This window comes from Scyliorhinus canicula, chromosome 9 (genome assembly GCF_902713615.1).
Source record: "Scyliorhinus canicula chromosome 9, sScyCan1.1, whole genome shotgun sequence".
NCBI lineage: Eukaryota > Metazoa > Chordata > Chondrichthyes > Carcharhiniformes > Scyliorhinidae > Scyliorhinus > Scyliorhinus canicula.
Window position 1 is genome coordinate 88,934,030 of NC_052154.1, and position 13,264 is coordinate 88,947,293.

A 13,264-nucleotide genomic window follows, 5' to 3' on the forward strand; every position below is an offset into this window, starting at 1 on the left:
GCAGACACAGGGACAAAGTCAGGTGACATTACAGAGATGGAAATAGGTGGTTTTAGCAGCAGCAAAAATACGAGGTCGGAAGGTCATTGCAGTGTCAAAGATGTCACCGAGGCTGCAGTCTGGTTCAACGTCAGACAGCTGCTCTGTGGAAGGTTGGAGTTGGAGGTGAGGATATGGGAGGTTGTGGCCAGGATTAAAGACAAAACCTTCTGCATACACAATAGTTCATGTAGGGGAATGTGAAACATAGAATAGGCCAATCTGCTCCATTCAGTCAGACCCACTCAATTGTGGCATCTTGTGTAGCTACAGTCTGTGCACATTCCCTGTACAATCCTGTGCAGTCCCCCCACCACCCCACCCCCCGCCCACTCATACCCGCTACAGTCTGTGCACATTCCCTGTACAATCCTGTGCAGTCCCCCCACCACCCCACCCCCCGCCCACTCATACCCGCTACAGTCTGTGCACATTCCCTGTACAATCCTGTGCAGTCCCCCCACCACCCCACCCCCCGCCCACTCATACCCAATCTCCAGGGACAGGTGAAAACTCAGATACAAATCTGGGTCAATTCAGTGGAAAGAATCTGAGAATATGGAAAGTTCCCCTCTCACACTCTGACGTAAAACCGGTGATGACTCTGACCACATAAAGCGCTGGCCCTTCCATATCTTGCCCTGATCATCGTTCCTCACATTTGAGCCCAGGCACTGAACACTGGCGATCATTCAACCATGGAGTGCATCATAGTTGAGCCTGATCTTCATTCCAAGTAAACACGTGGCATTTATGACAGGGGCGCCACTCGATTGTCTGCTTTATGCCCTGAGCCCCACCTTCCCAACCCCAATCCCCGGCGCAGCTCAGGGTCACGGAGACCTTTCTGCTTCACCACCTGAGAATACCCAAACCAGAGGAGACAGGCCTTTACCCAGCTCAACCACCAGGGATACTGGCAAATATTCTTTTCCTCACTGTTAGTCAATTTGAGAGTGATTTTGAAACTGAGTTTCATTCTATTTGGATGACCCACAGAAGCTCCAATTCAGATAGAAAGGAAGCAGGTGAGCTTGCTGACTGAATGGATTGGCTTGTCTGATTGAGGAAGAGGGGCCCTGCTGACCAGGGAGGTGGAGCGCTCCTGATGGGGTGGAATGAAGTGTGTGAGGGGTGGTCTTCAGATTGTGGGGTGGGCTTACTAACGTGCACATAGGAACATGAATTAGGAGCAGGAATAGACTATTCGACCCTTTGAGTCTGCTACGATCATAGCTGGTCTGACTGTGGTCTCAGCTCCACTTTTCGACCTGTTTTCCTGTAACCCTCAACTCCCTTTTCTGATCAAACATCTATCTTCCTCAACCTTGAATAAATTTAAAGACCCAGTCTCCATTATCATCTGGGGAGTTAACAAATCTTCTCATCTTATTCTTAAACTATGTCCCAAGGTTCTATTTTCCCTCTCAAGAGGAAACATCCACCCAGTATCCATACACCCCCTCCCCACAGAATCCTGTGTATTAAATATTCCTCACCATTTGGTGGAGATTGATCACTGTTAAGAAGCTCCTTCTCTCCTCACCTCTCCCCTGCACCCAAAGAGCAATGACTGCAGCTGCTCGAGTCAGTGAGGACTGAATGACCATAAACCATTCTTAATTTGCACCTCTCATCTCTCCCATTATCCATTCTTTTTTTAGATTCTTATTAATATCTGCTGTCAGAACAAGATTCTTTCACATCAAATCTCATTGATTTCTGAAGAAGCTGGCTAGCGATCAGTATCTGTTCCTTCTCTCTCCATCTGGCCATCCCTCTCTTTCTGTCAGTCTCCCTCTCTGTCTCTAACCATTTGACAGTCTGTCGGGATGTCTCTCTCTCTCTCACTTTCCATTTCACAGCCTTTCTCCATGTCTTTTTCTCCATGCTGTTCAGGTGTCTCTGTTTTCTCAATCACTGTCTGCCAATCTTCATCTCAGTATCTCCATTTTGTCTGTCACTGTAAGTACCTTCCTCGCTCAGTACCTTCTCTCATTCTATCTCTTGTCTGTTTCCCTCCGTCCCTCATTCTCTCTCTCTACCTTTGACGTGTTTATCTATCCCAAACATTACTCATTCTCTTTTTCTTCCTGTCTCCCCCCTCCCATCTCATTTTAGCTCTGTCCCGTCCCTCTCTGCTTGTACTCACATTGACTTTCTCTCTGTATATTCATCTCTATCCGTTCCTGCGTCTGCATGTCCTGTTGCCTTAGTTTCTAGTTCTCACACTCTCTGACGTCAGCCCCTCACTCAGACCCCCTCTGTATCGAAGCATTCTGCAGAAAGCAATCAGTTATAGAATCCCTACAGTGTAGATGGAGGCTATTCAACCCATCGAGCCTGCACCTTCCTAAACAGCACTCTACCTTGGCCCACACCCCTGCCCTATCCACTTAACCCCACCGAACCTGCACATCTTCGGACTGTGGGAGGAAACCGGAGCACCCGGAGGAAACCCACGTAGACACGAGGAGAACATGCAAACCCCACACAGTTACCCAAGGCAGGAATTGAACCAGGGTCCCTGGTGCTGAGGGGCAGCAGTGCTAACCACTGTGCCACCCTGTACCTGAGACTAACTAGAATTAGGTTGAATGAGCCTTCTCCAACTTCCTTTCAGAGCAGGAGCTGTGCTGATGGATCTGTTCAACATTCTGAGCTCCGGTATCGTCAATCCTCCCAGTGGCTCTGAACAGCTTTTACTCACCACACCCGCTCCTCTCCTCACTCGCTGCAGCTCACGGATGAAGTTTTCCAATTCTTTCCCTTCAATGTAACCATTACCTGAACACGGGACAGGCAAAGAATGTGCGGTTAGCCAAGCAATCTCAAACATTTCCCTGTAACTGGGGCTGTCAAAGCGGCCAGGAGAGGGGCAGGAAAGGTCTTTTTCATCATTAAAGATCAGCAGAATCGCCACACCCTGGGGAAAAGGTGATTTGGGGGAGAGGTGTCTCATTTCTGGAGACCAAGCAATGTCGAATTTCTACCTCCACCCTCTGGAAGATGGATTCACTCCTGATTATAACTTGTTGAAATGTGGGGGTCCAACTCAAAGTCAGTCCCATCCACTCCTAAATGTTTCAGCAGCAGGTGCTCCCTCTCCCCCTACCCTGAACTAGGTTAAGAAAAATCTCCAATCACCCCAGCAAGACAATCCACACTTATAAAGTTGATCTAAACCTGGGTTCTTTCTTTTTATAAAAAAAAATAGGAGTCAGAGTCTCCATTTTATGAAATAACCAGAAGCTCCAAGTGCTGGGCAGATAGCACAAGTGATTCGTTCCCGTTTTATCACTGGGCTACTGAGAGATTGGGGATGTGAGGCACCTCACCTTAGCTGCCAACAGCACTTTTCAGCTCTCAGCTTCCTAAACGCACTCACTCACACACTAATAATGAAGCTGCTTTCTCTGAGCTAACACATTAGATTGCCCTTCAGTCAGAAGAGGGCTGCGAGATATGCCAAAGCTGGATAATATTAAAGTGCTCCAGTTTCCCCCTGCCAGTTCCCCTAATAAATGAAGTAGCTTTTTTTAAAAAAGTGCAATTTTCATTTTTTTTTAAATACACATGTTCAACTCACCATCTGCATCATAATGTTTCCAGATTTCCAGGAACTGGGAGGCGGTGAGTTCAGCCAGATTCAGGTAAGGCGGTTGCTGTTTGTCAGCCATCCTCGTCCTCACACTGCCAGTGTTAAGAATCCCTCTTTGAAATGCTCAGTACCTGCGGCTGGGCGCGGGCTTTTTATCCCTTCGGAGCCGCAGTCCCCCGCCCAGGCCTGCAGGGGCCGCCCTGCCTCCAGTAGCAGCGAGCTGGGAGTTGTAGTCCCATTCTCTTTGTCTGGCCCCTTTCGGCAAGATGCTGCTGCTGAGGCACAATGTCGCCTCCCCAGCGCACGGGCTGTGTGGAGACTGCCTCCCAGTTCTGGACTAGACTCCATACGTTCACTCTTGCTGCCAACTCCCCACCCTGGGATACCCAGCTTGAAGATGTTCTGCTCTGTTCTTCCTGCCCCTCACCCCCCCAAAGGATTTCCATTTGTCTCTTTTCACCTTGCTCACCTTCACAGTGGTTAGTACTGCTGCCTCACAGCGCCAGGGACCCAGGTTCAACTCGGACCTTGGGTGACTGTGTGGAGTTTGCACATTCTCCCCGTACCTGCGTGGGTTTTCTCCGAGTGCTCCAGTTTCCTCCCACAATCCAAAGATGTGCAGGTTAGATGGATTGGCAATGTTAAATTGCCCTTTAGTGTCCAAAGGTTAGTTGGGGTTACGGGGTTAGAGCAGGGGAGCGGGCCTGATTAGGGTGCTCTTTCAGAGGGTCGGCGCAGACTCAATGGGCCGAATGGCCTCCTTCTGCACTGTCGGAATTCTATGGATTCCAAGATTTTAATTTCCCTCCTGGAAATGTGGACTTCAGGGGTTAAGTTGTGAGGAGAGATTATACAAATTAGACATGTTTTTTGCAAGAATTTTGAAGGTTAAGGAGTGATCTGATCGAAGTCTTCAAGATATTAACAGGAAAAGACAGGGTAGATAAAGATTAACTGTTTCCACAGATTGGAGATTCTAGAACCAGGCGGCATAGCCTAAAAATTAGGGCCAGATCATTCAGGAGAGATGTTAGGAAGAAGATCTACACACAAAGGGTGGGAGAGGTTTCAAGCTCTCTCCCACAAACAGCAATTTAAGCTAACTCAGCTGTTAATTTTAAATCTGAATTAGATACATTTTTTTGGTCAGCAGGGATATTAAGGCATATGGTCCAAAGGCAGGTATATGGAGTTAGGTCACAGATCCGTCATGATCTCGTTGAATGGTGACGCAGACTCAAGATGCAGAATGACCTCCTGTTCCTATGGTCCTATGTGTTAAGAATGTTTACCAAAACTTCATATCTGATGTCATTTTGCTCTGTAACCCTATCCCTGAGCTTTCCATTTACTCCACCTGCCCCGGTCATCTTTCTACCTCTGTCCACCTCTGAAGAAGAATCATATCGGACTTGAATCATTAAATTGTTCCTCTCTCACAGATGCTGCCAAAATGGCTGGGTTTTCCCAGCACTTTCTGTCTTTATTTTGCCTTTATTATTCCATTTTTCGGTGGGGGAATCAGACCGCATCCCTATCTGCTGAACCATGACTCACCCAATGGGTGAGCTCAGTTTGGAGATGATAACAGTTAATAAAGACCCATGTAAGCAAGCTGGGGTTTTGGTACAAGCTATTGAAATGTGTGTGTGCATATGGCTATTGACATTTTGGCATGACAGGCACTGGGTAAGTGGCCTCAACACCATTTCTGTCCACCACGGGCTTTACCCATGCTGCATGCCATCTTGATGAGGGCATTAGAATGGGCGTTTAGGATCTGAAAACATGCAAAAAATTACGTGTCCAAAATTATGAGGGATATAAATAGGGTAGCTAGGAAGAAACCTTTCCCTTAGTTGAGTGGTCAATAATAAGGTACGGGGCAGAAGATTTAGAGTGGATGCTTTTTTATAAATGTAGAGTACCCAATTCATTTTTTCCAATTAAGGGGCAATTTAGTGTGTTCAATCCACCTAGCCTGCACATCATTTTGGGTTGTGGGAGTGAAACCCACGCAAACACAAGGAGAATGTGCAAACACCACACAGACAGTGGGCCCAGAGCTGGGATCAAACCTGGGACCTCGGTGCCGTGATTTAGAGTGGATTTGAGGAAACACTTTTTCTCCCAGAGGGTGGTGGGAATCTGGAATTCACTGCCTGAAAGAGTGGTAGAGGCAGGAACTCTCACAACATTAAAGAAGCATTTAGATGAGTACTTGAAATGCCAGAGGAGACAAGGCTGCAGACCAAGTGCTGAAAAATGGGATACGAATAGACATGTGCTTGATGGCTAGCACAGTCACGATGGGCCAAAGGGCTTCTTTTTGTTCTGTAAAACTCCATGACTGACAAAGTAGATGTTTCATGGCGTGTAATTGTTGAGCTTGCCCCTAAAGCCCACACTTTAACATGGTTTCAGTAGCGTGAGGGACCCCAGCAACTTTGAAAGGGATCATCAAAAGCTCACAGGTCTGTTATTGATTATTGACACCATTTGAGTTGTGGGAGTTTGGAGACATTGGGAACATTTAGTGAAGTCTTCAGGGAATGCTGCTGTCACTGTGGTTGTTACAGGCTTTGAACAGACCATTTTACCCCTAGTCACTGGAGGAGAAGAGGGTTCAATAGCAGAGCCCGTGGGCCGCAGCATCAGAGGGCGATGGAGCAGAGGCAGCAATTAAGCTATGTTTGCAGTGGAAAGAGGAGGAAAAAGAGCAAGAGGCCTCACTTATAGAATCTTAAGACTCTTCACTGACCTCCCATTAAGACATGTGTTTGTATAATGACCTCAGTTCCCTCAGGAGGTGGTGGCAGGGCCTCCTGGGTGCATACCTGCAACCTCAGAGCTGTGCCAGGATGGTGCTGCCAGTACCCAAGAAAGAGACCATGGGCCTGACTTATTTTTTTGCAAGTGGATCTTCCCAGGCTGGACCAGATTATGCAGTAAACCTTTCACCCCTGCATCCAGGATAGGGGCCCCTGTACAGTAGGGAAGGGGCTCCATTCTCTTCCCTCTGAACAGAAAGAAACAGGAGGAGTGGGCACCTGGCTTTGTCAGCTTAGCAGGATTCCCCCTGGCGCAGGGTGCCCATGACTGCATATACATGACTATGCAGCATCTTAATGGTGAGATGTACCTAATGTGCGGAGGTTGCCACTCACTGAGCAGTTGGTGCGTAGCTCGTGAAGTGTGCTGGTGAATGCCCACTACCCTGGTAGCAGCCATGATACGATGTCCACATTTGTGCCAGCCCGCTGTCCCCTCAGTCTTTCAGCTGCTTGGTGACAAAGACTAGCTACTTTTCAGCTGGCTGAGGACTCCCTCCGCAAATCAATTACACGTGAACAGTGCTGCTAATACTGAGAGCCACAAACAACATCATTGAGAACAGACAATCAGAGTATTGAAGCAAAGAACTTGTGGGCGTCTGTTGCCCTCTTCGCATTCCAGCTGTCATCTGGGCATGGCCTTACCGCAAAGGATTCGACGCACATCATAGAAGGAGGAGAATCAATGGCGGAGGCAGCTGGCATGTCAACATTCTGGCTGGAAGTCCACGAACAGATCGTGAATAAAACCAAGATCCCTATAGTTCGGTGTCCTCTCTGTGTCCTCAGCCACAATCCTGCAATAAAAGACACTACAAATTCCATACTAACTTTATTCATCCAACATTCAACTCATCACCTTTGTGGATTACCTTTTAGTTCCTCTCTTGTGAGTATCTTCACATCTCCAAATGTTCCTGTACTGTGCTGTGCTACCCCAGTGGTTACTGTATGACCGGTGGAAGACTGCTTATCTTCAGCGGGGGTCACCTCAGATGGTCTTGCAGGACGACCTCAGATAGTTCTGCGTTTAGAAAGCTCAGCTTGTACCACCTTGGCATGGTTGTAGGGGGGCAGGGGGACATGCAGCCTGGGCTGGCTGGCTGGCTGAGAGGAAACTACAGAGGCACGGGCAAAGTGGCCAGGATGACAGAACGATTGCTGTCTTCCTTAGGGACAATAGCAGATTCATGCTCCACTGTCACTCTCCTTGAGTGAACCGTGAGCTATTTAAGTAATTTATTGGAGGACACATTGCTTGACAGCTTTGAGACCGTGAAATAGTTATGTTAGCCTCTCCGAACAGGCGCCGGAATGTGGTGACTAGGGGCTTTTCACAGTAACTTCATTTGAAGCCTACTCGTGACAATAAGCGATTTTCATTTCATTTTCGTTACATTCTAGAGGCCCAGGCTAATGCTCTGGTGACATGAGTTCAAACCCTATAGCAGCAGAATTTAAATTAAAGTGATAAATCTGGAATATAAAGCTAGTTTCAGTAATGGCCAACATGACAGCTATCATTAACTCTTGTAAAAACCTACCTGGTTCACTAATGGCCTTTAGGGAAGGAAATCTGCCGTCCTTACCTGGTCTGGCCTACATGTGACTCCAGACACACAGCAATGTGGTTGACTCTTTAACTGCCCTTCAAAATGGTCGAGTGAGCCAGTCAGTTCAAGGACAATTAAGGATAGGCAATCAATGCTGGCCTTGCCCCAGCGACGCCCACACCCCATGAAAGGGTTTTTAAAAATCGGCTTTGCTGTCCGCAGCCACGAAGACAACCCAGCTGGGCTTGCCTGCCAACAAGCTGAGATTTCATGATCTCACTCTGAGCATCTAGACATTGTCTGGCTTCTGTTCATGCCACACTCCAATCTGAGGCCTGGGGCCTTCAGACACTGAATCATGGTTGGCTTTGCAAGTGTCCTCAGGGAGTTGGCCATCACTTTGCCACAGGAAAAGAAGGGCTCCAAGCGCTTCTCAATGCCCCGTGCCAAGTTGGAATCAGACTCCTTGAGAGTGACAGCAGGCTGTCTGGCAGCCCTGCCAATTCATCGCTGTGTGCATGGCCATCAGCCTTTTCCCATTTACATTCTATCCAAGCCCTCATTACTGTCCTCTGTGGCTGAATTGGTGTGCGACTCACCCTCCACCCAAACAAAGCTGCAGCCCCCTTTTGCCAGAGGACTCACCCTTGTTCTGATCCTGTCTCTATATAACCTAACTACCTGCCATGGTTCTCACAGGACCTGAACTGCTGACTGCGATTGAGTGAAGGTTTTCTTCCTCCTCAGTCCGTTTCTCCTCGGGGCCTTTAACCTTTCACACCACTGACAGTTCTTCAAATCTGAAACCACAAAGGCACAAAGGCAGTGTTGGGATGATGAGGCTGTGAAGGGAAAAGTGTGGTATTTACAGCATTTCTTCTTCATCTCTCTGCCTAAAGGTAGCATGGGTAGGGCAAGGTTCGGCCCCCAATCCACCCCAGCTAGAATGGGAATCAAACCTCGAGCTGTTGGCATCAATCTGATCCACGTTGGCCGTACAATGGACCTGGCCTCCTCAAGGAGTCTGTTGCTGTGGCAATGTGCACTCTTATGTATGTCGCTGTCTGGAGCTGTGGGTAGTGATGGTGGAGACTCCAATTTCTTTCAATCACATGGCTGCCCAGGAATGTCTCCCGATCTTACTGTCTGCCATCGGTGTGTGTTGGATAATCAACCTATTTGACCGCATTATGAATGTACATTCCTTGGCCATTAAGTCCTGGGGGTGGGACACAAACCCAAAACTTCTGGCTCAGAAGCAGGGACACTACCCACTGCACCGCAAGACCTCCCCATTACACCATTGTAAATCGTAACAGATTATGGGATGATGGCTAACTGAGATGTGGTAGACTGGGCCAGAAAGGAACATACCATAATTCCCAGGGATAGATAGGAACTGAGATTGACAAAAATGTCATGGACACAAGCTTCAATGGCAGTGTTAAAGAGTAAAGACATAACTAATAAAGGCATATGGCTATTAATGGCTTACCTTTGCTCAGTCCCAAAGCATGGCCCCAACCTTCCTGTTGCTTGCCATTTTAACTGACCATCTTGCTGACATGCCCACATTTATGTCCTTGGCCTGCGGCAATGTTCCAGTGAAGCCCAATGTAAACTGGAGGAACAGCACCTCATCTTCCGATCAGGCATGTTTTTATTACAGCCTTCCAGAGTCAACATTGAGTTCAACAGCGTCAGACCGTGAACTCCCTCCTCCATTTTGGTGTTTCTTTTACCCAAACACCTCCCCACAAGCCCTCTGTAACTTGTTTTGCTTTCACAGAGCATTGATCTTTTTTCTGCTATTTCCACATTCTTCTACCTTACCCTAATGTCACTATTGCTACTTTCTTTAGTCTTTAACGCTACCATTAACTCTCTTTGTCTTGTTCCCATGACATCTTTGTCGATCTCTCTGTAGTTTCTACCTATCCCTGACTTTCTATTCTGCTTCACCTTCTCCATCTCCCCTCCAAACTATATAATCCACCACATTTCTGTCCCCTTTCAGCTCTGTAGCAGGGTCAGAAAGACTTGAAAAGTTAACTCTGTTTCTCTCTCCTCTCATGCTGCCAGACCTGCTGAGTCTTTCCAGCGTTTTCTGTTTTTGATTCAGATTTCCAGCATCCGCACTATTTTGCTTCTATTACACCATCATTCTCAGTGGTTAGAGCTCCGCCCTCGGTGATGGCTGCTCCGTTTATTCTCATGGCAACGAGATGATAGCAGGTTTGTCTGTCCCCTCACTGGTTACCTGGCGCTGCTGCCTGTCGTGAGCCACCTTGTCCTGCAAAAGAGCGAGGGAAGTGTGCCATTGAGTGTGTGGCGCCATGCGTTTGCGTGATGTGCCTGCCACAGTTGAATAGCTGGAAGTGTGTGCAGGATGTGAGTGTGAGACCTATTGCAGTGCTAACTGTGTGACGGTGAGGTGAAGCATGAGGATGTGAGCTCAGAGTTCTGGCTGATAGAGATTGCTGGTAGTTGAGTGAAGGAGGTGTGTCAGCCAGTGAGGTTGGAGACGGGTATGACTTTGGAGGATGTATTAACTGACCTTGACTACTTATGTAAGGTCATTGAATTTCTTGTGACACTGCAGTTAGGTCCTTGGGGCAGTCTCCCACTGCTCTTCTCAGTCTGTGTCTGTGGGTCCTCCTGGCACCCTGGAGTAAGGAGGACATCTCTCCTCTTGTATCCCTTCTGCACCAAGGCACCTATAGTGGGGTATAATCTTTGGTTTATTATCCCATTTCTGTATATTCCTCCTGGTCTCCCACTCTCCTCAAGTAGTATCAGCTGCCAGATGAGCCCCTGGCCTTTAAATGCTGTGAGCCTTGCATAAGCCTGGATGACCCGCTGAAGCGTGCAGCCATTCGGCAGCACGTCCCATTCTGGCCTGCACACCACAAGCATTACAATGAGGCTGCATGAAACCTGCTTCCAGTCCCCATTTCCCTCAACAGACACAGGGTAATCGCTCTTTGTGCTGCTCACACCCGGTTTCAGGGTGGTGATCAGATTTAACCCCTAAAGAGATCACATTGACATACTGCAGTGTTTACTCGCTCCTTCTGTGGAAGCTCTTTGTGCAATGGCCTGCTTTCTATTCTCCATGTGTCAGCAGAATGTACAATGGTGGTGAGGGGAGGGGGATGGTGGGCTGGGGGTGAGAAGGGAAATTTGGAAGCACAGCCACAATCCGTCCTCACTGGACAATATGGCTGAGCATTCTTTCAGATTCTCATTTTGCTCTCAGCTTTCTCATTAACTTGATTTTATTTGACTTTGTGCCAAGTGGACGGAACCAACGAGCCGAGGGAAAGAATGTTCAGAATGCAGGAAATTATACTGAAGAGACTGTGATCACTAAAGTGTGAGGCCTTCCAGTGGTATAATGTAAGGGAAGACATGCACAAGGTGGCTCCTGTATTTTCTTTTGAAAACCCATATAATTAATGGGATTAAGGATCCTATATAGGTGAAATGCCTAGAAACGCCAGGGGAAAAAGGCAGACAGAAGAGTTCCATCAACGGAATCTGAGGCCTCTCAGGCAATCTCTGGGGCTCCCACCACTCCTTCAGCGGTCGAGGTGCTTTCAAGTACCTTGGCACAATAATTCGATAAACCCTAATGGGTTGTATTGGAGGATCTCCTGAAATCGATGGAGGAAGCCTTGGCCTCCATATGAGTGGCTCTGAAGACCAACAAAATCATGAAAGCCACGATAAAAGACATGGAACTGGCCCTTTCAAGACACAATGATCAGATTGCCTCACTGGAAGTGGAGATATCTCTGATGGACAAAGCGAATAAAAGCAAAAACGTATGCAGGAGATTCCGGTTAAGAAGGTCATGCAACGCTGCATCGGAAGAGTTGCTACGTGACTGCTTGGAATCAGTGGACTGGTCCATATTCAAGAACTCAGCGGCCAACCTAGACCAGGATACCGCCATCGTCACAGACTTCATCAGTAAGTGCGTTGATGATTCTGTGCCAAAGAAAGTAGCATGTGCGTTCCCCAACTGGAAATCTTGGATAACCGGGAGATTCACTCCCTACTGAAGCCCAGGTCTGTGACGTTCAAGACAGGTGATCCTGACCTATACGAGAAATCTAGGTACGACCTCGGCAAAGCCAAGAGGAACATCAAGTGATAATACCAGGCGAAGCTAGAGTCCCAGACTAACGACTCCCAGACTCCCGTACCAGCCTCCCCGGACAGGCGCCGGAATGTGGCGACTAGGGGCTTTTCACAGTAACTTCATTGAAGCCTACTCGTGACAATAAGCGATTTTCATTTCATTTCATTTCGACACAGAATCTACTCAGGATCCTATATAGGTGAAATGCCCAGAAACGCCAGGGGAAAAAAGGCAGACAGAAGAGTTCCATCAACGGAATTTGAGGCCTCTCAGGCAATCTCTGGGGCTCCCACCACTCCTTCAGCGGTCGAGGTGCTTTCAAGTACCTTGGCGCAATAATTCGATAAACCCTAATGGGTTGTATTGGAGGATCTCCGGAAATCGATGGAGGAAGCCTTGGCCTCCATATGAGTGGCTCTGAAGATCCAGCAGAGGGCAGCAGAGCAGAGCTACTGATCAGCTGTTCTGGGGAAATTTGCATACGTGCAGTGCGGTCAGCCTAAGTTGAAGGTGAACCTGCGAAGGAGACCCAAGGAGTTTGAGTGAAGACAAGCATCCAGCAGAGGGCAGCAGAGCAGAGCTACTGATCAGCTGTTCTGGGGAAATTTGCATACGTGCAGTGCGGTCAGCCTAAGTTGAAGGTGAACCTGCGAAGGAGACCCAAGGAGTTTGAGTGAAGACAAGCATCCAGCAGAGGGCAGCAGAGCAGAGCTACTGATCAGCTGTTCTGGGGAAATTTGCATACGTGCAGTGCGGTCAGCCTAAGTTGAAGGTGGTTTGTGGAGGGGCTGTTGTCAAGTGACAGTTAAACCTGAAACACTTTGCGAGTGTTTCCCACCCTACCTCCTCCTCTAACCAACCCCCCCACCCAACGGTGGTTGGGAAGCGGTAGCAGGGGCCTGTCGTGAAGGTGAGTGAGTGCCTTTAAATTTGCTTACCTTTCAGCGGGAGCAGGGTTTGAGGTAATATCAGGTAAGCTCTTCCTTTCTTTTTCTTTTTCTTGTTTTTTTTTAAATCTAGAGGTGATGTCAGGGAAGGCAGTACAATGCTCCTCCTGAAGAATGTTTGAGGTGAGGGACGCCATCAGTGT

The 13,264-nt window shown here is 48.0% G+C and overlaps 1 protein-coding gene across 2 annotated transcripts in view; it reads right to left on the reverse strand.

Moving 5' to 3' along the window:
- calb2a (calbindin 2a) overlaps nt 1-3,804 on the reverse strand; it is a 110,564-nt gene extending 106,760 nt beyond the window's left edge. For both annotated transcript variants that reach the window (XM_038807139.1, XM_038807138.1), the window contains exons 1-2: nt 3,629-3,804; nt 2,750-2,826 (exon numbers count right to left, since the gene is read on the reverse strand). In XM_038807139.1, the coding sequence (XP_038663067.1) occupies nt 2,750-2,826; nt 3,629-3,719 (168 nt within the window). In that variant the 5' untranslated portion in view covers nt 3,720-3,804. The remainder of the gene's footprint in view (nt 1-2,749; nt 2,827-3,628) is intronic.
- Between the last annotated feature and the right edge of the window lie 9,460 nt (nt 3,805-13,264).